The sequence below is a fragment of the Trichosurus vulpecula genome, chromosome 6 (genome assembly GCF_011100635.1).
Source record: "Trichosurus vulpecula isolate mTriVul1 chromosome 6, mTriVul1.pri, whole genome shotgun sequence".
Classification (NCBI taxonomy): Eukaryota; Metazoa; Chordata; class Mammalia; order Diprotodontia; family Phalangeridae; genus Trichosurus; species Trichosurus vulpecula.
The window spans coordinates 188,816,335-188,841,574 of record NC_050578.1 but is presented as its reverse complement, the minus strand read 5'-3'; the positions used below and the strand labels follow the sequence as shown (position 1 = coordinate 188,841,574).

General features: G+C 37.6%; 1 protein-coding gene across 1 annotated transcript in view; it reads right to left on the bottom strand.

Annotated features, from left to right (window-relative positions):
- Positions 1–25,240, bottom strand: part of KCNIP4 (potassium voltage-gated channel interacting protein 4) — a 140,236-nt gene that overhangs the window by 102,237 nt on the left and 12,759 nt on the right. The window contains exon 2 of the mRNA XM_036763394.1: positions 7,075–7,199. Within this exon, the coding sequence (XP_036619289.1) occupies positions 7,075–7,182 (108 nt within the window). The 5' untranslated portion in view covers positions 7,183–7,199. The remainder of the gene's footprint in view (positions 1–7,074; positions 7,200–25,240) is intronic.

The window sequence follows — 25,240 nt, the reverse complement described above, 5'->3', positions numbered from 1 at the left end:
GATGGCAAGGCAGTGGCTTCCAAAAGTCTCTGAAAGTTTGAAGGCTACTTTGGTGGGGTGAGAAACCCCAACAACCACCAGTACTGGCATCTAGCTTCCACCACACCCACAAACACAGACATCTGCAGGATGAATGGAAAGTCTGGTGATCCTCTTGGTAAAAATATGATCTGGAGGTATATGGGTTGTAATAAACATAAGAAGTTCTGGAGTACACCCTGGTATGTTTCCAAAGGTTTTCTTCCTTCTGGGACTCTTTCAGCTTTGATGCATTCTTTTCAATAACTGCTTCTGCTACCAGCATACCCTCCTTGTCAGAGAACAGCTAATAGGGCAGCTTGGAATAAATAATGGATAGAGGGCTGTTCTTGGATTCAGGATGACCTCAGTTCAAATCCCCCCCTTGGCACTTATTAGCCTTATGTCCCTGGGCAAATCACTAAAGTCCTCTAAGCCTTGGTTTGTCTATAAAAGGGGGTAATAGTACTTACTTCATGGGGTTGATGTGAGGCATAAATAAAATACATGCAGGTGAAATGTTTTAAAAACCACAAGGGGGTTATAGCACATCAGCAATTATAAAAAGGCAAAATCAAATATTATAATGAGATACATTTGAGATTTTTCTCCTATGCTGTAATACAAAGAACATCAAGAGATCCAAAAAAAATAGAAGGAAGAACTTCAGTGAAAAAGTACTCAGGTCCCAAGTCATATCTTGTAAGAGAGAGTTCGGTTCATTTGTGGCAATTTCTAGAACCTCTCCCCTGTGAATTAGTAGGGTAGCTGATCGATTTTTAAGTCAAGCCATAAGCAAAGCAATAACTCCTATAATACTATTAAATACATAATTATATAACACATATTAAAACAACAGGGCAAACACAACCCTAAGAAAGGCCTCCTTGATTCACCACTTTGGCAGGGAGGTGACCCTGGGTTCCCAAAGATAAAGTCAGCAGAATCCAACATCTGCCACCTAAGACTGAGTAGGCAAGACTTTTGAGTATAGGCCCAGTGATGGCCTATCATCTGAAGATCAGCCTGGGTAGGTTAGCCAACGGATGACAGATTTAACATTATTGGTGTTGTTGCTAAAGCATCTTGTGACCACAGCTATTAAGGCATGGAGGTCTGGCAAATCATCCAACACTGGTGAAATCACAGATCGTTAGAAGCACCAAGGCTAAGAGGAAGGCCAGCCACAGGTCATGTGCTGGATCCTTGCAGACCATCTCAGTGGTTATCAGAGCACTCGGAGAATTATAGCATTAGAGGGAAACATGGGCCTGGAAGAGGAGAGGACAAAGACGTGTCTGCTGTCTGGTAGGTGGTAGAATGATTTTTATGAGGCAGCAGTTGTCAGTATGTTTCATTGTCTTGTGACAAAATGCTGCCTGGATGATCCCAGTAATAAAACTGCCCATGTTTTCATGGCACTTTTAACTTCTCAAAATGCTTTCCCATCCATTATCTCATTCAGTCCTCAGAACAACCCTAAGAGGAAGGTATAATGAATTATTTGATCCTGTTTTAATGGGTGAGGAAACTGAGACTAATGACTGTTGGGCCACTTTGGATCATCAGTTCTCACCAACTATTTCTTTTAGAGCGTCTCTTCCCCCTGTGGCCAGGAGAAAAACTCATTTAGTTTGTAAGCATGTGTGTGTTTGTATATACGCCCTTGGAGGGAGTGTTTGGAAGGGAAAGGAGGGACAGAGCCAAATGTCTTTATTTCCCTTCTGTATCCTCCTTTCCCTGCTAGTTATGTAGGACTCATAAGTGTATGCCAGTAATTAGGAGTAGGGGGTTGGCACAGGGGGATTCTGCAGGCTAACAGCTGCTGTTTTCAGAGGACACAGGCTACTTTAAGGCATTGTCATATGAATGGAGCAAAGTTTTAAGACATTGATGAATGATTTGTTTTTTCCTTTTAATCAAAATATGTAGGAAAGCTTTCAGAAGTTTCATAAAAATGAATAGTTAATCTGTTTCCAGGGAAATTATTTTTTTCTTAAATATCTCAAGAATATTGATGTTCAGAAAAATCAAGAAAAGTTGGTCTGTTTTCTTAGATGGCAATCTAGTCAACAAGTGCTAGCACAAAACTGCTAGTACAGACCTACTTGTAAAAGATTCATTCTTTATCCTTTAAAAATTCTGTGAATGTGTTTATTACAGATGTATATTTTGAAGAGAGGACGACAAACTAAAATTTTAAAAGCAATTCCTGTTAGAATTCATTATAAATAAATCTTTTATATTTTTGGAGCAATCTAATCCCTTCTATTAAGGAAGTACAGATAATGTGGTTTAGCAATGTTTTCACAACAGAAAGAAAATTATTAACTCAATAAAGGAGGATAGTAAGGAAATAGTATTAAAAAAGAGAAAAAGACAAGAAAGGAAAAAGGAGGAAGGAAGGAATAAAGGGGAAGGAACAAAACTGAAAACAGGATAGAGAAAGAAGGACAAAGATGGAATGGGAAGAAAGGAAAGAAGAAAGGTTTACAATATACTTTAGGAAGAGAAGGTAAGGAAGGAAAGAGCAGGAGAGAAGGAGAATGAAGGAAGAGAGGAGAGGGAGGAAGAGGTAGAAAGAAGGCAGCAAAAAAAATAGTATTTAATACCTACGTAGCTTTAAGGTTTACAAGGCCCTTTTTGGAAGGAAGGGGAAAGAAGAAAGGAAGGGGAGAAAGAAAGGAGGAAAGCATGGAAGGAAAAAGAAAAGAAGAAAGGAAAGAAAGAAGAGAAAGAAAGAGGAAAGGAAGGAAGGAAAGGAAGGAAAGAGAAAGGAACTACAATGCCTACAGGCATTGGAGTCTGAGCAATTCCTTTTGAAGTGGCTCTTGTACAAGACTTGCTGCAGAGACACTGGCTCAAAAGGTTAATGATTGCAGTAATCACTGTGTCAATTTGCCACAAATGGGATGAAAGGAAGCCAGACCCCAAACTGAGAGGGGCCCTACTGTGATGGCGATAGAACGACAACACAGTGGCAGTCTAAAAAATTGGGAAGTTTGGATCTTCGAATAAATTCTTTCTCTTGTAGGCATTTTCACTTTTATATCTAGGAATGGTAAAATGTTTTTTTAAAAAAGTTAAGTTACTATAAGATGTTGAAATTGAATTGAAGATGCTCAATTTCCAATGAATAAAATATCAGTTTCCCTCCCTGATTATCCTTCTGTTCATGTTTAGCTTTTGCCAAGACTTGGTATTTTATATACTTTTGTCTTTCCCACTCCTGCTGCTTTGTGCTTTTCTGCTGCTGGAGGTTGATGAAGCTGTGGGTCTTTGAGTGTTCTAAGTAGTCCTGTCTGGGCAAGAAACATTTCTTCTTATAGGAATTATCTAAACTGCTCCAAGCTAGCTTTCTTTAAAATGCATGTCTTTGTCTTGGTTCCCTTACCTGATACTCCTTCCACCAAAATCCATATGGGCACTTCCTATTTACGTAGCTGTTTGCAGTTAAAAACAAACAAACAAAACTTCCTCTCCATCTTTTGGGATTACAGCCATTTTAAAGATTATAAAACTAAGCCTCAGAGAGCAGAGGTGACTTCTCCACAGTCACATACCTAAGAAGAACTAAGCCTGGAACCCAATTCTTTTGGTGCCAAAGTTACTGTTCTTTCCATCATACCATAGCTGCTTTTCTAAATACATACTATTGTGTGACAGGATGGAAAGGGTACATCTGACTTAAAATCAGAAGATTCAGGTCCCAACACTTTCACTTAGAAGTGATCTTGATCATTTTCCTTAACCTCTCATTGAGTTAGTTTCTTCATCTGACAGTCAATCAACAGTCAGTCAATAAGCATTTATTAAGTACCTTCTATTGCCACTGTGCTAAGCACTGAGAACAAGAAAGGTAAAAGATAGTCCTTGGTCTTAAGGAGCTCACAGTCTAATGGAGGAGATGACACGTAAACAACTATGTACAAACAAGATACATACAGGATTAAATTGGAGAGAATTAACTGAGAGAAGGTACTGACATTCAAAAGGATAGGAAAGGCTTCATGCAGAAAGTGAGATTTTAGCTGAGAAGTGCAGGAAGCCAGAAGGTAGACATGAGGAGCTAGAGAATTCCAGGCAGGGGGGATAGAGAGTGAAAATGCTGGGAGCTAGAGTGTCTTGTTCGATGAAGAACAAAGAGGCTGCTGTCACTGGATCACAGAGAATGTGAAAGGGGGTGGTGGAATAAGGAGTAAGAAGACTGGAAAGGCAGGAAGAAGCTAGGTTACAGAGGACTTTAAAAGCCAAAGGATTTTATATTTGATCCTAGAAGCAATAGGGAGCCAAAGGAATTGATTCAATGAGAGAGTGACATGGTGAAACTTGACTTTTATGAAGATCACTTTGGCTGCTGAGTGGAGCTTGGACTGAAGTGGGCAGAGACTTGGTTCAGGGAGATCAACCAGCAGATTATTGCGATAGTCCAAGTATGAGCTAATCAGGGCCTACACCAGGGTGGTGGCAGCATCAGAGGAGAGAAAGGGGCACATGTGAAAGATGTTACAAAGGGAGGAAACAATGGATTTTAGCCAAGGTTGGGCAGGGGCTGGTGGTGAAAGAGTGATGACACCTAGGTTGTGAGCCTGAGGGACTGGGAGGATAGTGGTAAGTAATAGGGAAATTAGGAAAAGACAAAAGTTTGGAGGAGGGGACAAGAGAATGAATTTGGTTTTAGACAATGAGTTGAAGATATCTATGGGCTGTTCAGTTCAAAATGTCCAATAGGCAGTTGGAGAGGTGAGACTAGAGGTCAGGAGAGAAGTTAGGGCTGGACAAAGAATTATCTGTATAGAGATGATAGCTTGAACCTATGGGAGCTGATGAAATCACCAAGTGAATAGCATATATACAAGAAGAAATTGAGAGTATTAAACTATATAAAATGCAAATACACATAACAATCTATCTTCACTTGTAGGTAAAGGTGTGCTGGATAGAGCGACATGTACAGTGTTTGGCACATAGTAAGTATTTAACAGAGGTTGACTGAGTGAGCAGCAGTTTGAGAGTCAGGAAGACATAGAATCAAATGTTGCTGTTAAAACTTACTGGCTATGTGATGCTGGGCAAGTCATTTAACCTCTAAAAACTTTGAGCAACTCCCTAGGTCTTATCTATCATGTCATAGACAGCCAAAATCTATACAGCTTGAAGGAATTCTCAATGATGACAGCATCTTTTGTGGATACATGTGTTTGTTTGTATCTATGAGGCGTACATATCTATATCTCTCTCTATATATGAGGTATATATATATATGAGGCATGTGTGTGTATATATGTATATATGTATGTGTGTGTATATATGTATGTATGTGTATATATCATACATATATACATATATGTATGTATGTGTATATATACATACATATATACATATATGTGTATATATACATACATACATACATATATATATATATATATATACACATATGAACTTTAATGAATCTGTGATCTCATCAATGTGAGGAGTATTTCCGTGTAGATCATTACCCATCTGTGATGGCCTATCCTGTTCAAAGGCAACTAGGTGGTGCACTGGATAGAGTTCTAGGCCCGGAGTCAGGAATTCCTGAATTCAAATCCAGCCTCAGATACTTATCAGCTGTGTGACCCTGAGAAAGTCACTTAACCCTGTTTGTCTCAGTTTCCTCCTCTGTGAAATGAGCTGGAGAAGCAAACTGCTCCAATATCTGTGCCAAGAAAACCCCAAATGAGGTCAAAAAGAGTTTGAGGATACAACTGAAACAACTCAACAAAAACCAAAACCCCCTGTGAATCTAATAATACTAGCTAAAATATATGTAGCAATTTAAAATTTGCCAAATGCTTAAATATTATCTCATTTTATCTTTACAATTTTTATTTTACAGATGAGGAAATTGTGCTTGAGAGTATAGCTACTAAGAGCCTGAGGTAGGATTGAATTAAAGTCATCTACACTTCAAGTTCAGTGTTGTATGTATTGTACCACTTACCTGCCTTTAACTCATAATCTCCCATAAATCTGCCATAAGGAGTTCACCCCACATTCTGGGAGGGTCTTCATCTTATTTTCCTGATATTGCATAGATACCAACGGAACATGTGTCTCTGTTTAGTAAGGTAATGCTACTGACCCAACATCAGTTGAACCTCCATTCTGGGCTTTCTTAGAGTAACAGAGATGATTTCATTTTTGAAAATAGATTGTAAACCCTCTGAGGGCAGTGACCATCTCCTAGCATAGATCTTGTCACAAAACAGATTCTATGGGAATCCAAAAAAAAAACCCAAAAAAACTTTGCATTTTTGGGCCTAGCCTCTCTTGCAGACAGGTGCTTCTGCTCTAGACACATCTCTTTTTTTCCTGCCCTTTTCTGGAAATGTCCATGTTGGAAACTTCAAAAATAGAAAATTCACTGCTATATCAGTTACTAGCTATACCGAGTAAGTCATTCCTTCTGCTACCTTCTGAAACCCATGGTTCTTCCCTTCCTCAGTTACTTTCTTCTGAGCTACTTTGAACAGAAAATGCAAGGCCACACAGAACATCAGCAATTGCATGGGAAATTCTGTCTCCGAGCTCAGTGCCTTTAACACTATGGTCTAATGAACCAAAAAATCTGTATGTCCACACATATATTTTGTATCAACCCTTTCTAAAGTTATGAAATACACCCTTCAATTCCTTTTTCCCCTAATGACTTCATCCTTCTGGCCCAGATTAGGGCTGCTAAATAATCACCAATAATGGGCTGGATATGATGATGACACTTGTGTTGACCAAAATAGCCCCCAGAAAAATTAAATAGGAGTATCATGAGTACAGATATTGAACCACTGGATAATATTTGATAATGATCAGCATAACCAAACTCACCATAAAGTGAAATTTAACTGCACAATGGATAATGTCCCTATTTGGCAACAGAGAATTTCATCCTCCCACATTAGTCTGGCCTCCAATCTGATGCAATTCGCTCTGTTTTTTATTTCTTACTTTTGATTTCACTTTTCTTAGGGATTTTCCCTGGATTTGGAAGCCCAGGGTCAGAATCAAAGTACTCACATTCTTGAATCCTCGGTAGAGGATCTGAAGTTCTTTCTTGGTGAATTTGCTCTGGGCTTCCAGCAGTTCAAGAGCTTCTGGCCGATGCCGCACAGTGGCCATTTCCATTTCATCTTCGACACTGTCTGTGGAAGGAAATCAGAAGGGGGTCACCCAAAAATTCAGTGGATGTAAATACTCATCTCATGATCAGAACCAAGATCAAACCTAAAACCAAGTGAAACTCTGGGAACACATCAACTTCTTAAGCAAGCTAACAGTCTTTCACTGGCAAGAAATGTATTTCTTCATTTTTCAGAACTGGGAGTCCTAAAATAGGCTTAATTTTACTTAGCATTTTCTTTATTTGTTGTAGAAGATGAAACACCATGTAGCAAAGGGTATAGAAGGTTGACTTCAGAGTCAGGAAGATATCAAACAACAACAGACTTGGTTCCAGCCCTGTCTCTGACATCTACTATCCATGAAATCTCTCAAAGTCCTAGGCAGCTACCTAAGAATTTAAGTTGCAGACCCATTTTCATGCTGACATCTAGACACTTAGCCATTAATGTTAATTCTCAGCTTTAGCACTTAATGGAAGCATATGCATCTGGTCATAGAATTTTAGAACTGGAAAGGAATTTAAAATATCATTTTACAAAGAAGAAAACTGAAGCACAGGGAACTGAAAGACTTGCCTCAAGGCTAAGACTAGAATTCAGGTCTGCTAACTCTGAAACCAATGATCTCTTTTACTACTCCATGGCCTTTCATACTTTCTATTTTATAGTTCTAAGAGTTTACAAAAGAAAGCAACAACAAGAATACTGAAGAAAAACCTCTCATGCTGGAGTCTGTTTCTCCAGTGTATGAGAATGGGGGAACCATTAAACAAAAAGATAAAAATTAATCTGAATTAAAAAAAATTATTTGTTGGAGGGAAAGATAGCAGTAAGAAGAGCCAGCAAGGGAATGACAGAGAGATAGTGGGATATAAGAGAGGAAATAAAGGTCAAGAATGGAATTTTAGATGGAGGATAATAATGGGAAAGAAGAAAGCTAGGGATTAGGTGACAGGTTAGGGTAAAGAACTGGCTGGAAAAGCCAGTCTAGGGACAAGCTTAGGTGCTTGAGAAGATTTACAATCTCAAAATATTTTCTCCTCTCTTTTCTCTGTTCAATTTAATTTCCTAATGGCTGAATATTCTAGTGGACATGTTTTCTATCACATAGAATGAAGGCAAGATGGTGGCTGATATTTCTTCAGAATTTTATTGCCCAAAAATTAATGAGATGTAGAGAGAAGAGCACTTAGAATGTGAAGAACTGGGTTCAAATGCAAACCACTATCCATGTGATCTTGGGCAAATGACTTGCTTTCTCTGGGCGTCAGTTTGCTCATGCTTAAAATCAAGTGATTAGATTGACATGATCTCTACGGATCGATCTTCAGTTCTAACTTCTGTCATCCTGTGCTCTTCTGATCCTGAAACACTTAATCTCTTTCTCTCAGAGTCTCAGCAAAGTTAGGATAAGATGACTTGTACTCTCTACCTTACAGGGTGGTTATGAAATTCAAGTAAAGTAATATATGCAAAGCCCTCTATAATTCTAAAGTGCTATACAAATGCGAGCTATTATTATAAAATCTCTGTTGAAGGTCCCATTCCTACAAAGTCACCTTGGGCCTTAGCTATGTTCATAGGGGAAGAACAAAACAGAATTTTAAATTTTATTTTCTAAAATGTCTTTAAATCATAGAGTGACCTCTCCTAGACCCATGTAAGTACCCTTACACTAGGGAAAAACAAATCAACAAATTGACTTCCTCATCTCAGTACTACATGAACGCGAGCCAAATAACAAGTAAATATAGTTTCTTCATGGAGCAGAGCCAGACTTTGCCGACACATTGTCTGCATGACAAAAGGCTTAGTGCCCAGACTGCCTTGAGGGTAAGTATAATTGGGTAGAATTGCATGATAGTCCAATCATCACTGGCAATATTTAAACAGAACTAAACTTGAGGCATTTTCTGCCCTGAGGTTGTGTCTTCTTCTGGCTCAGTGCAATGTACTGCTGTAATGATTTTTGCCTGATAAAGGACTGTTTCCATTTCTGGAGAATGATAGTACCTAACAGTATACATGAAATGACCAAAATTAAACTAACACCAGCCCCATCACTAAAATTCCTCTCTGATTCCGCAATAAAAACTCTGCTGAAAAGCTACTATGTATCCCACTGGGGCTACTTATCTTTATATAATGAACTTTCCATTAACCACTATATTGAAATGTATATTTTGGGAATTATCTTCACATGGCAAATGGTATTGCTTCTTAACATTTTGGTTAAAGTCAAGTCAATTTTTTTTAATTTTAATTTATTTTTTTTCATTTAACAAAGATCTATCTCCCCATTAAAAATGAACAAAAAGGAAATAAAATCCTTTGAGCAATTGTGCATACCAAGCAAAACAAATTTCCACATAGTGCCATAGGTAATTAATACCTTTTCTTATCTCTCTCACCTGCAGTGATTCTAAACTAAGGCTCCCTGTTCCTGTACCAGTTACAAGACAATAATTTTTAAGCAACTGGATTAATTTCTGAGTGGGTCAGTTTGATAACCAGATTTTGAAGAAAGATAAAGGAAGTGACAGCTGAACCTTAAGATGCAGTGTATAAGTCTATGAGATAAGGCTATCCATTTCCAATCCTAGCATGTATATTCAGTGCCTATAAGAGTACAATCCCACACAGTAGGCACTTCATAAATGTTTGAAGGAGAGAAGAAAGTAAGGAAGGAGGGAATAAGAAGGGAAGGATAGAAAAAGGAAGAGGGAAAAAAGGGAGGGAAGGAGAGAATGAAGGGAAGAAAGGCAGTGAAAGGAAAAGAGAGAAGGATATAGTTGGTTGTTGGAATGAACAGAGGTACAGAAGAATGAAGCTGGAAAGTCTTTTGGCTCTTTGAGAATCTTTATAGCCTACTTTCATTTTTTCTTTTGGTTTGATGGGTTGTTAATTTCTCAAATAATAGACATCTGCTAAGTCACTTCTCCCTTCCCTTGGTCTTGATATTTGAGAACGGACAGGGTTACCTTAACCATTTTGCTTTTTCCTCCTGACCCTTGAATATAAAACAAATGCAACAACCTACATTGCAGTTAGTAGTAGTACTGTAGTAGGTTACCAATCAAATAAATAAATAAATATAGTTAAACTCTCTCCCACCTCCATAACCCCTTACACTCCTTCCAAAAGGCCATGCTAGTCAGCTATTGTTCACTGGAAAACTAGATTACAATCCTTCGGGGTTTCCTTACAGAGGACAGCAGAGCCCAGACAATAAATACTGATAAAATAGAATTCTAGAACTGAACATATTAGAAAACAACTAGTCCAAACCCCTTGTTTCATAGTTGAAGTGACTTGCCTAAAGTCACACAGTTTTTTACTGCCAGAGATAGGCCCAAACATCAATCTTCTGAGACCTCCTAGCTCAGTGTACCTTCAGGACTATTTTATCTCATGGTGGTGATTCAAATGACAGATCCGATTTCTGAGATAAACTGAAATTTCAGCATTTTAATCTATCAGCCCTCTGACATAATTCCTTTTCTTCAGATATGTAGGTGATTTTTCCCTACTTCATCCCTTGGGTTTAAAGCTACTACATAAAGTCATTTTCTCATGTCACCATAAAATTGTGTGTTAGAAATAGAAATTAAACTGCCTGGAGAACTGGGAGATTGAATTTTATAAATGGGTATATTTATTTTAAATCACAATGCTTTAGAGAATGCAGCAGAATTTCACTGCAACATGGCTGTAACAAAGAGGTCAAGTCATGCCCTCCACAGCATCACTCTTCTTTAAACTTTATATGTAGCCAACACAGGACCTCCCCTATAATCATAAAAGCTTTTGAAGAGTAAGTACTCTGAACATCTTATTAGCAATAATGGGCATCATTTGGGCAGGCCAAATTCTTAATGTGGGTTGTCCCTTCTTTGAAAAATGCATTAATTTTGCATTACAAAGAGATCACTTAATGTCAAAACATTTAAAGTCTCATTGAATTTAAATTGATTTACCGAACTGAAGAGCTGAGTCAATTTGATTTATATTATTTGTTTACATCCAGAAACTCTCTTTAAAAGTTACTTTTTTCCAAAACTTTCTCATGTATTATTCAAACCTATAGGTCTTGCATTCTCTACTTTTCCCTTTCTGGTCTAACTTGCTTTTTGTTTTCCCTTTTGAGATTTTATCACTAAGGTCCACGGAAAAGCTGTTCACAGTAGTTTGAACAGTGGCTATAAGTCCCACTCTGGCTTCAGACACTAGCTGTGTGACAAGTCACTTAATGCTGTTTGTCTCAGTTCCTCCTCTGTAAAATATGAGGTAGAGAAGGAAAGGGCAAACCACTCCAGCATCTTTGCCAAGAAAACCCTGAAATTCAGTCACGAAGAGTAAGACACAACTGCAACCTATGAAATGAAAGTGTTATGGATGGGTACAAGCCTCTGGGGTTGAAGGAAGCAGTGTGATGCTTTGAGAAGAGTGCATCACTGGGCATTAGAAGATCTGAGGTCTCATCTCATGGTCTACTTAGTTATGTGGTCTTGGAAGAGTCACAGGACTCTGTACCTCAATGCCTTCATTTATAATTTGGGGTTAGTGGTAGATAGTCAACCTATCTCTCACAGGGTTGTTGTGAAGATCAAATGAAGTAATAAATGATGAAGTCCTTTGGAAAGTTGAAGCAGCTACTGAAATGTCAAGTATGTATACAGACCCTCTGGAAGCCTCTGGGAAGATACATGGAGATGTTGAGGGAAGCACACAAGTGTAGAATCTAAGTTCCTTTGGGGCAGGGCTCGATATCTTCCTATCTTCCTTCCTTACTTCTTCCTTCCCTCCCTTCCTTCCTTCCATTCTTTTCTTTCTTCTCTTTTCTTTCTTTCTTCTCTTTCTTTTTTTCTTCCTTTCTTCTCCTGCCTTCCTTCCTTTCTTTTTTTGTAGCTTCAGTACCTAGCACAACTTTATGCACATAACAGGTGCTTCATAAAGATTTGTTGTGTTGGACTGGAGCTTAGTCTTGGGTTCTTGTCTTGCCTTTATTATGGTTACTTAAATTTTCTGTGCCTCAGTTTCTTCATCCTACTGGGACCAGTGAGACCTGGTCTACCCCACAGGGTTATTGCAAGGTCATGATATACTGTGTATGAGAAAGCTTAAAGAGGAAGAATGAAATATGTCATCATCATTATTGCTATTTTTATTAATATTACATATGGGAGAAGGGACACTGCTAGTGATTGAAACCCTTTCAGGCTATGGTGGGTAAGTGGATCTCTGAGGACCAGGGTGAACAATCAGTCCATCTAGGCCCAGAAATGTGACCTAAGGAGTGTCTTTTTCTTGTTACAACCCTCAGATGCTTAGCATAAAACACACTGGTTTCCAAAGAGGTTGAGAAGAGAGTAAGTAGCTGAGCCTTAAGTCTGGCCCTATAAATAATTCTCTATAGACTTTAACATCTTTCATTTTTTAAAAATCTCACCTTTGGACCTAGGATCTCCTCATGCTTCCTCCCGCACACAGCCACTCACCCATCCACCCACCCTGGGTTGCTATCTTTAGTTGCACAAGGTGGGTAGGTGAATAATTAGTTCCACATTGAGTGTGTATAACCCACGGAAATAAAGTGATGATTCTATCTAATGATTCCAAGAGAGTCTCCAAACTTATGGCTTCTAAAAAGTTGCATCTGTTTCCCTGGTCTTAAGCATGGTATAATGTTTACAGTGAGGAGTATGTACATATGAGGTTATGTGACATACACACATATATACATATACACACATATTCATAATACAATATATACACATGTACATACACACATGTTTTATATACACACCCATATGTACATGTATCTTCTCCAGTAGAATATTAGATCAGTGAGGGCAGGACTGTGATATTTTTATCCAAATATATACATATATAATATATAATATTTTGTTATATATATATATATATGCAAATATACACACAAATACACAGAATGCATATATGAAGAATGTTTTAAAGGTTACGAATCATTTCTTAACAATTCAATTTAGCAAGCACTTTTAAAGTGTCTATGATGTGCAAGTCACTATATTCTAGGTTCTGGGATAAAAAGACAAAAATGGAACAGTCCCTGACCTCTTGGAGCTTATATTCTTTTGCAGGAGATACAACATGTGCTCAAGTTATTAAATTCAAAGGAATACAGGACAGTTTCAGGACGGAAACAGTGCTAATAACTGGGAGCATCAGGGAAGGACTTATGTGGAAGGTGGCTATGCTTAATAAATGCCTATTCACTATCAAAGCTGGGAATTGAACATATATCTTTCTGACTTTATTTCTAACACACTTCCTACTACATCATGTCACCTCAGAAATTTATAATATATTATAATATTTTATAATTATAGAACACTGCAGATAGAATGCACTAGAATATTCACTTCCATCATCATTATTGGTTCATTACTGTTACTATAGATACCACTGACATAATTTACAATCCAGGGTTACATAAGTTGCTTTGCAATTTTCTTTGTTCAATCCAATCACCTCTAAAGGGCAAGGCCTTAGGAGTGGGCTGGGTTGTTATTGTTGTTTAGTCATTTTTCAGTCGTCTTCAACTCTTCATATCCCCATTTGGGGTTTTCTTAGCAAAGATACTGGAATGGTTTGCCATTTCCTTCTCCATAGGAGTAGGTTACCGGACTTTTTCTTCATAGCACTTGTGAATGGATTTACATGGACTTATTTATGTACAGAAGTGACTTATTCACATAATCTCAGGCTTCAAATCATAATAACTTTATTGGAATTCAGGTTATCAGCTCTAACCATGTTACTTCTGCAGGGATTCGATGGCCCCAAGTAGTCTGGGTTTTAATTTACCATTTATCATCCAGGCAGAGCACTGAAAAATATAGCTGAAAATAGCTGCAGAAAAAGCAACCAAAATGATTAGGGGAAAAGGCAAAACTTGCATATAAGAATCTACATTCTTCTTATTAGATTGGGTGACCTCTCAGACCCCATCTATGATCTATGCTAAAAGAAAAAGAAGGCACGTTCTCTCTCTCTCTCCCTTCATATGTTTTCTTTGTAAGCATTTTTTCTGTAGTCCTTTTAAGTTATATTTTAGATGCTCTACTATCTATATATGTATGTATGTATACACATTTATGTATATGTGTGTGTACATAGTTAGAAAAATGGATAGGCAGATAGACAAATCAGTAGACAGACAGTACATGGCACAGTGTAATGTGGCCTTGAAATTATGATCATCCAGGTTCAAGTCCTGCCTGACACATATAGGCTAGGAAGCAACAGACAAGTCATGTAGCCTTTCAGTGTCTCTAGTCCAGGGTTTCTTAATCTTTTTTGTGTCATGGATCCTTTTGAAAGTTTAGTGAAACCTATGGACGCTTTCTCAGAAAAAACGCTTTTTAAAATTTATTTTTAAGGAATATGATAAATTCCAGTTAAGGTTAGTAAGTTGTATTTTTTTCCTAATCCAAGTTCAGGGATACTCTACAATCTATTAATGGGCCCTTTCCTTAGAATCCAGGTTAAGAAATCTTGCTATGGGCAATTCTCTAAAACTATAAGTTACCAACCATTTGCCTCTGCAATGGTAGTAGGAGTTTCCTCAATGAAATTTCTAATAAAGTCAGGTCCAGAGCAAATGTGTATGTGTGTATGTATGTATGTGTGTCTAGCTTTAGATATATATATATATATATATATATATATATATATATATATATATATATATATATACATATATATATATATATATGTGTGTGTGTGTGTATATGTATGTATGTATGTAAAGATAGAGACTTAAAAGGCAGTATAGCAAAGTGGACAGAGTCCTGTGCTTGGAATCAAGAAGATTAATGTCACATACACCTCTGATACTTGCTAACTGTGAGACCTGGGCAGGTCACCAACTCAACATGCTTCAAGCAACTCCCTGGGACTTATCTCTTAAATCATAGAGAGATTTAAATCTGTTGTAATGGAGGGAATTACCAGACTCAGAAGTCCAAAATGTGACAAAATCACCAGTGTTTGGGTGTAGTTTACAAAGTTATGGCAGATTATTACAAAGTTCGGAAAGGCAAATGCTGAAAGGCAACATGATCAAGACCTAAGGATTCCAAGTTCAGCATCATTTCCACTATATTTTACTGTCTTCATTGTGGAAAGGAGGGGAATAATGGACATGGACTGAGTAAAACCAGATGCATATGAGTATGAAAATGTTAGAACAAAGGATTTTACCTTGAAGTTTGAAAGATTTCTTTTTATGTCACAGATTTACAGAGTTTCAGAATTTATAAGTGGAGAGGCCCTCATATGTCACCTAGTCAAATTCTGTTCTTTTACAGATGGGGAAACTAAGGCACAGAGAGGTTATATGAATACACACATATATTTACTATTGACTATAGCAATCTGCCCTAGTCAGATAGAAATGCATGTATGCACACACACATATATATATGCATATGTATGTGTGTATTTATACACAGAGACATATATACACATACACACAAAGAACTGTAAATGGCAGTATTGTTATTACTTGAATCCAGGGATGCTGAGTGCTACTTCAGGGGCTCTTGAAGGTTAGGATTTAAGGAACTTTAAACACCTGTAATACATTACAGAACTAGAAAGTTGAAGGAAGACCTCAATATTTCTTCTCAGCTGCAAAAAGGATCATTGACTATTAAGGCTAAAAATCACCTAGTCTAACTCACTCACTTTAGAGATAAAGAAACTGAGTCTAAGTGACTGGCCATATGTATATAGCAAGTTAACAGCAGATATAGACTTAGAACCAAAGTTTTCTGATTTCCAGTTTAATGAGGTTTTTTTCAAAACTAATAAAAAAAAAATCCATACTCTAAAGGTGTAGCTTTTTTTCTATCGAAGAGGCTCTAAATCAGAGCCTTCACATAAAATTCCAAACAGAAGGAGCTCTGGACTTGGAGTCAATTTTTTTTAGTTCATATCTTACCTCTGATGATCACAAGCTGTGCAACCTTCTAATTAGTCTCCATGCCTCATGTGTCTCCACACTCTAGTCTATCCTCTATCCTTCTTCTAACAGGTTTGACCATATGTCAATAGGCAATAACAATTTCTCAAAACTTATGTGAAAACTAGGTTTATTACAAGAGGAATGAACATGTATGTGGAACCCAAAGAGTTTACAATCCATACAGAAGTTTGCATATTTATAACAATACAACAAAGGAAGGAGGAAGAAACAAAAGATTTCTACCTAAAGAGATGTAGCATAGGAGGGGGAAAGGTGCAGTAATGGTGGAAAAAGGATTAAAAACCCTCCTGAAGGAGAGAAGCAAGGTGATGGCAAAAGCAGCATTGTTTTCCCTTGGGAATTGCTAGATTGTGAAGATATGATGGTCTGCTTATCTACAGGAGTCCACACGAGCAGTTTTTCAGCCTAGTGCAGAGTGACTGGTGCGTGTCTTGACTCCCAAGGACACACAGGGGTTCTAGTTTGGGATGAAAACAACAAATAATGTCATCTTGGAGGGCTTCATCCTTGACACATTCAGGGCCTCCTGTATATTCTGGGCCCAGTGTTTCTGGAAAATATGGCAACTCAAAAAGACAAATTCAGGGGACCTCTTAACATTCCTTAACACATATCACCTCTCATTCTCTCTTCTCTGTAATCTCCAATTGTTCTCCGTTATTGCTAGGAGCAAATACAAAATCCCCAAGAGGGGATTTCTGACATTTAAAACTCCATGCAATATCTCCTCCCTACCTTTCTAATCTTCTTGTTCTTCACTCTCCTCCATGAATTCTAAGATCCAGCTACACTGGCCTACTTTTGTTCCTCACATGACACTCCATCTCTAGACTCTGTGTCTTTGAGCTGATTGTCCTCCACACCTGGAATGCTCTTCCTCCTCACCACCACCTCTTAGCTTCCCTGGATTCCCAAATGTCTCAGCTCAGACTCCAAATTTTCTTCAAGAGGGCTTCCCCAGTCCTTATTCTCTCCACTCTCCCACAGTGCCTTCCCTCATAAATTTACCCTGTACATGTCTTGTATGTAGCTAGTTATTTCCATGTTGAGTCTGCCATTAGTATGTGAGTTTCTTTAGGGCAGGGATCCTGGTTTTGATTTTCTGCTTAGCACATTGCCTGGTACTTAGTAAGCACTTAGTAAATGCTCGTTGACTAACCGGAGGAAGGCATTTTATTTCTGTTGGCCTGCTTCCTCATCTGTAAAATAGATATAATAACATCACCACTATCTCTCTCACAGGGTTTTTGGGAGAAAACCTCATTTTCAATCACAAAACACAAACAAAATGTGTGGTGGTTGTTATGCTCATTCCCCAGGTTTCGGCAGATTAGAATCAGCAATAAAGAAAGAAGGGCTGCTAGAGATCAGAATACAAATAACAACAAGGAAAAATCCTGACACCTTGATTGAAATGGAAAAAATAGGCAAACGAAAGCCAGGTCTCACACACACACACACACACACACACACACACACACACACACACACACACACTTTTAAAGCTAAGCCGTTTAGCGACCTTTGGCGTTGAGTCAACCATTCTCCACATCTCAGTCATCACTAACATTACAATATTAAAACAGCATGGTGCAATTCAATGTTTGATGCCTAGAATTTTAACCCTGAGTTATTAAGAAAAAGTTGAAATTGTGTTCAGTGTATTGTTGATAGAAGCAGCAGAGCATGCGGTGTTTTACAATGTTTTCTAGAAGTGAAAAAAAAGTTTGCAAATATGAAGAAATTTCTGTGCCTCAAGGGGAGAGTTTCAGATGTGGGGAAAATGTACTTATATGAAACAACTCTTGGCATGATAATAATTACAAAGCAGGTGGTAAAGAAATGAAACATTTTAGTTAGAATCATAGAATCTCAGTGGGAAAGAAAGCATGACTGAACAAGAATCTCCACTACAAAATACCCCACAGTTGGTCACCCAGCCATTGCTTGGAATCCACCAGTGATTGGAAGCCTATGACTTATAGTAGCCTATTCTATCTTTGGATAGCTCTAATTCTCAAGGAACACTAGAGCCCAAATTTAGCTTTTTTCAACTTCTATCTTATGTTCCTCCTTCTTCTTTCTTTTGAGGCCACACAGAAGGAATGTCATCCTTAACACAAAAGCCCTATAAACATATCTCCCCTAAATGCTCTCTTATCCAGACTAAGAACTGCTAGTTCCTTTCAACAGATACTGATATAGCATGGTATCCAGAACTTTCCCAATCCTGGTAACAGAGAGATTTCAAAGACTGAAAACACTGTTTCAAAATAAGTGAATGAGTGATAGAGCTAAACTCCAGTGAATCACTGGGGGAAGATAGGGATGCTTAAGATATGTCCTAAGCCACTTGAGGCAGCCATCTTGGAGGCAGCATGTCTTTCACAAAACCTGTCTGGTGTAATTGTCCAAAATAAACTAGACATTCCATTGGTCATAGCCTGAACAGCGACTGGACATGGCATACTCCTTTTAGTGCTAAAATGGCATGGTGGCTCAAAGAAAGTTGTTTATTTTAATTAGTAAAATATTATGTGTAATATTATATGCTAATATATATAGGTTATATAAATCCATAGAGATCTCTCTCTCTCTCTCTCTATCTCTGTCTCTCTCTCTCCCTTCCTCCCTCCCTCCACCTTTTCCCACAAAAACTATTCTACTGTGCTGTAAGGGCAAGGGCAAAGATGAGACCTGGCATGGACTCGTGTTGGGTTTCCTCTATGGGGATTACTGAGACTTCTTAAGATAGAAAGCAAGGACGATTGGGAGTATCCCAATCAAAGAAGGATAAAAGACCAGGTTGGTCATGAAGAGCCAGGGATCATAAGGAATGGTCTGATGTAGGGAGAACAGAGTGACTGAATTCATCACACAATCCAAGATAATGAGCAGCACATTTTTTTCCCAATGGTTCCACATATATTTCTATACTTGGGTGTCTGAGCTCCTCCTCTGCAGCCTCTTTTCAACTACTATTAGCTATGCACATTTCTTTTGTACTGGTAGTGTTGCCATGAGAGGAAATGACCAGCCCGAAGTGATGGCATATGGTTACTAGCATTTGGCCTTTGATCATTTTTTTCCTTGATGGTGATATCGGCAGCTTTATTTAGTCCTTTCCATTAATACTTCATTTTGAATTAATTAATTCTAATTAATTAATTCTAATTAATACTTCAATTTGAATCAACTCTTCTTTAAATTCTGTACTATAGTATTGCTCTTGGTTTAGGAAGTAGGTTCTGTACCTAAAAAAAACACTCAAGTTTGTTTCATTAGAACAGCATGGATATACTCTTGGATTCTTGAAAGACACACAAGTTCTGATGGTTCCTACCCAACTGAAAATCCTTCAAGAATGGACCAAATGACTATGTTTTTCTGCAAGCACTTGTCGGCCAAGTTCTGACAGAGTATGGTTTTAAGTCAAGATCTTCTGACTATGTGTTTTAATTCTATCACACCAATCTTTTACTCTGACTTTACTATTTCTCAGCTCTTTTCCATCTGTGGTATCCCTACCCGACTTATGACATAGGCCTAATTCAGATAGACAAGTACCAGCTCAGGTTGGATGCATCAATGCTTTATTTTGCTAATTCTCATAGCCTGGATAATTTCTTTATTTTGCATGACTCAGTTGGAGAGTACTTTCTCCCTTCAAAAGATGCCATTCTATGACTAGGTAAAGGGACTTTAGATTAATGGGAATGGGAGGATAGGGGAGGGATCCTTAGAGGAGGGAAGGCAAGTAATAGGAGGGCAGGGTGATTGGTGGGGGAGGGGGGTATGCAACTAGTGGGAAGGTAATGTAGTGGGTAGAAGTAAAGTAGAGCAGGCAGGATGGAAAGGAAACAAAAGATATGTACAAACATAAAAAAAAGATTGGGAGTATAGTATGTTTGGGAAAGTATATGTCTATATATGCACGTATACATGTATAAGTGTACATATACATCTGAATGTGTATGTATATATCAAGAAACTTATCTAAATTATATTGTAGCCTCCTAGGGGGTGGGGGGAGGGGAAAAACAAAGTTAAAAAGTGCACAGCAGAGAACAAAAGAAAACACTAGGAAGCATAGAAAAGATGGACAATGCTCAACACAAGGTGTATTATTTATCATATAGGCTTTCTTGAAATGAAAATTTATTGTTACATGTTTTGAATCCTCTTTTTTCCTTTCTTGCTTTATATTCAAGTTTCAATATTTAAGTTTATGATATGTTTTTGTTTCTTTTCTCTGTTCTGTATTTATGTTCTGGTAAAATAAAATAAAAAATTGTTTAAAAAAGATGCCATTCTAGGCTATGAATACAACTTTGAAATCTAACCTTCCTCAACAATACACCCACCAAACTTTCCTTCTAATTTATCTTCTGAAGGAAAAAGCCTGTCCTTTATCACTTTTAGCTATTGTTCACAAGACTTTTAAATATGTTCTGCTGAGGTGTATCAAATTTCCTCTAGCAAAGGGAAAGCATTTCTTATCTCTGTAACACAAAATATTCTGGTTTATAAATGTATTTCTCTATATTCTCTTCAAAGATGTCAACAATTTTTTTTCGTACTTGAATTCTAGTAGAATACAGGGATTTAGACTAGGATAGTGGCTGGACTTGTGATTTCATTGGGGGTAGTGAATTAGTAGATCAGGAAACTCCTAATAAAGCAGGTCAAAGACTTTTTTTAAAAAAAACATACAGCCTTAGAGAGGGTTTTTTTGGTTTGTTGGTTTTAGAGCACTGATAGGCCAATAGACACAAGACAATAAGGAAGAATAAATACAAGACAAGTACATGTTTGGTTAAGTCCTATAAAACTTGTACATATGAAGAGCACATTCACATATATTTAGGATATTCTGTCTTTAGATATAAGTTATCCAATGGAAAGAAGGAAATAGGAGACTGGTTCAAATGCTGACTCTGAGACTTACTAGATGTATGGTCTTGGACAAGTTTCTAAGCCTTAGCTTCCTTATCTGAATAAAAGCATAATAATATTTGTTGGAAGACAAAGAGTTGCCAGTACTTCAGATGATGTTCTTTCAGCATATAGATTTAGAGGTAAAGGGGATATTAAATGTTATCTGGTCTTGGGATCATATCGGGTTAGAGATATTGGAAGGAACTTCACAGGCCTTCTAATCCAATTCCTTCAGTTAACGGATGTAGAAGCCAAGGAGGTCAACAGACATGACCAAGGGCATATAGCTAATAAATAGCAGATGCCTGAACTCTAAATCCAGGGTTCTTTCTACTTTATCACAGTCTTTCTGTTACCTATCTCAGAGAGTTGTTTTGAAAAAAGTATGTTATAAACTTTAAAATGTTACAAAATGACTTGTTTTTATTATCTTTGAAAAAAGGTTTTACAAGTGTAATTAATATGGAAAAATATTTAAGTTGCTTGAAATTAGATACTAGTTTAGAGCTGGAAGTAACATGTTTGCCATACGGCACTGAAAGTCAAGATTAGTGATTTTTGGTCACTTAGAGTTTCCCAAAATTTGATTTACCCCAAACTTTTCAGGAACACATCTAATAGGTGAAATGAATTTAACCACAATAGCTTAATTTTATATAAAGAAATTCACATTTATTATCGAAATAGACATCAAGTTCAAGTCAATATCTGAGTATTTGAACTTTGAATGGCATTGATCAAACCAACCACAAAACTCCGGGGTCGAAATTCATCACTTATCCTCCTTATTAGAGTGACTCAGATATTTACTTTATTATTCCATAAAAAAATACCAAAGCCTACAAACTTGCTGAAACATTCCAAAACAAACCAAACTATGATAAAAGCAGCAACAAAAACAACCCAATATAAAAATCCTATTACTTCTTAAAATGCAAGAAAAGCCAAACCTCCCTTTTACCATTAGTTTCTCCATCCTGCTGGGCTTTTAAGTCAGTGGGGAAATCATGCAGTTGGAGGTTTTATTTAAAAATACCTCATTTTTTTGACATATGAAAATTTTGAGAGGATTATTTGAGTGGAGCAAGGGGGTGGTGTGTGATGGCAATAAGCCATTGAATGTTTGCCTGAAAATCATAAGAGAAGAGAAAAAAATGGGGCACTGTATGACTGCTTCTTGTAGAAATAAGAAATAGGCTGCCATAGTGGATATAATATTCCACTGAAAATATCTAGGTTCAAACCTCCATTCTGGCACTTTACTGGGTGATCACCTGCCAAATCATGTGATCTCTTTTGAGCCTTGGGCAATTCGCTAAGGCTTATTTCAAGCTGTAATCTTCTTTGGTTGAGAAAAGTCTCACAATGAAGATGTAGAGATTACTGATGTATGACTGATTCCAAAGACCAAATCTTATAGAAAAATATTTCAACAGTCGTGTGGCACAATGGAGAGGGATGCATTGAAATCTAGTCCCAGTTACTAGTTGTATGACCCTAGGCAAGTCACTTAAACCTCTGTCTGCCTCAGTTTCCCCATCTGTAAAATGGGAGTAATTATAGCACCTAGGCCACAGGGTTCTTACAAAAATTAAATGAAATAATATTTGCAAAGTACTTTGTAAACATTAAAGTGCTCTATAAATGCTATCTGCTACAACTACTACTGCTAAAAATCTTGTGAAGCAGATAGCAGAAGGACATAGTATAATAGAAAAAATGCTTTAAAAAAAGGTGCTGGATTCACAATCTGAGATCCTGGGTTCCTATCTCAGCTTTCTCATTGTTGAAGAATAGGAAATTAAATCCTAGAGAAGTAAATTGAGTTGCCTAATGTCACAGAATCAGACCACGCAGTGGTCAGTGATAGAATCCAAACCTCCTGATTTGGGTACAATGCTCTTTCTAGTATCATATCCAGCTCTCATTGCTGCTAAGTATCCCCAAGCTGGAAAGCAGCTTGAAGAGAGACAGCTTGAACTTTAATCTTCCATCTAAGCAGGTAACTTAGCAATAACCTGTATTTTATGGACCCGCCGGAGTGGAAAATTGAATCTACTTGAAGCATTCCTTTCCTACTTTAGGACTAATGTAACCCTGCTGAAATCACTACTGGCTGGGCTGATTTTAATCCCAACAGTAATTTCATAAGCCACTGTAAATAGCAAACATATCAGTATCACAACTTTTGGGAACTTACACGAGTGACCTTTCATAACACTCTGTAAAAGTGATAACCAGTGGCTTTCATTTTCCTACCCTTCTGTTCCGTAGACTTTCACCAGCCCCTACTAAAAAACTTTCACCCCAAATCAACACCAAAGTAAAAATAGTTTTAAAAAATCAAGCTTAAAGCCAAAGGTTGGCTTCATTTTGTTCACTAACATAGAAAAAGAGCACATTAACTGGGAAGATACTGAGCTTTGACTTTAAATCTAATAAGCCTGCCAAAGGGAATCAGCTGCCTGGAAGGAGGAACATCTGGCTTCCTAATAAGGGAAGTGCAAAGTGAAGAACAGCATCAGAAAGCAAAATGTTTATTTGTACTTCACCCTGGAGGGTTTTAATAAAGATTATTGTTGGCAGAGTGTGGTGGAAAGAAGAGCCCACTGAGAGCCAAGACCAGGGTGCTAGTCCTATCTCTGCTACAAAATGAGTGTGTAACATCAATCAGATTACTTTCCCTCACTGAACCTTCACTTCCTAATTTTCAAAAGGACAGGGATGGACTGGAGAGTTTCTAAGGGTCTGGAATTCTTTGATCTTGAGTATTTGTTAGATTGCCAAATCACTTTATGCTGCCTGGTAGGTTCTCTTTTTTCCAAGTTTGTGCCTAGACACTGAATTAGTAGTCCAAAACATTTGCCACAAATGTGCTACACAGGAAAGAACCATAGGGACTTGAAGTCAAAGGACTTGGGATTAAATTCTTAGTGGGTCACTTACAAGTTGTGTGACCTTGAGCAAGACACTTAAGTACTCAGTGCCTCAGTTTCCTCGTCTGTAAAATTATGGGATTAGGCTGGATGATCCCAAAGGTCTCTTCTAGCTCTAAATCTATGATCTTAAATGATGCACAATACTCAATTTTAATAAATATAATGAAATTAGCATTCCCGAATTCTCCCCCACCCCCCAGAAGCCTCACTATTAAAAATACAATACATAGGCTAATATCAATCATGCAACAGATAACTTGGAAGTGGATATTTTTCTGACTACCTGCCCAGTTCAACTTTTCTTTTCTTTTATTCATTTTTTTTCTTTTTCTTTGTTTTGTTAAAGTCACCAAGGAGCCAGCAGGAGTTCAAGTAATTGTCAGAAGGTTAAAAGTGGTGCTATTCTCCAGGTCTGAGTGGCCAAGGATGAATTTTAATTGGCAGCATTTGGGTAATTCTGAACACTTTCTGAAAACAAATGCTCCAACAGCCAATGCAAAGTATTTCATTGCCAAGAGAGGCATCCACAACCTTTCACAGAAGATAAACACATCCAATATGGTGACTAGGAAAACACACACACAAACTGAAATTCTGTGTTATATTTAATATTAAAAACTGAAATCTATTTAGCAAGCTGTGGTTCACAATTATGTCGAACAATGTGCTGATGGCAGCTTAGCAGTTATGAGTAGTCTGTTCTCATAATAACCTCATCGCATTTTGGTCTGCTGTGTCTGCTGTAATCAAAAAGCAAGGCAAGAACATACCATTAATTTCAGGAATCAATTACTGTGATGGAATTAGGGCACCAGGCGATTACAGAACAGGTGTTAGCACTTAAGAACTTAAAAGACAAATATATGCTTCTATAGATGTAATATGTGCCCATATAAGTTAATGTCTAATAATTTCTTGTCCTTGGTGCTTTATTTCATAAATGCATGGTCCAGATGTGAATCCGATTGCCTCCAGAATATCCCAGTGAAAAAATGGGAGTGTGTGTCTGGATTAATTACATTTTAGAGTAAAGAAAGTGAAGCACAATTTACTTTCCTAGAGAAACCTAAATAGATCGTATCACCACAAAGAAAACCAATTGAGGAAAATTCCATTTGCTCAGCTGCTATCTACTATTCAATCAAGAATTCTTG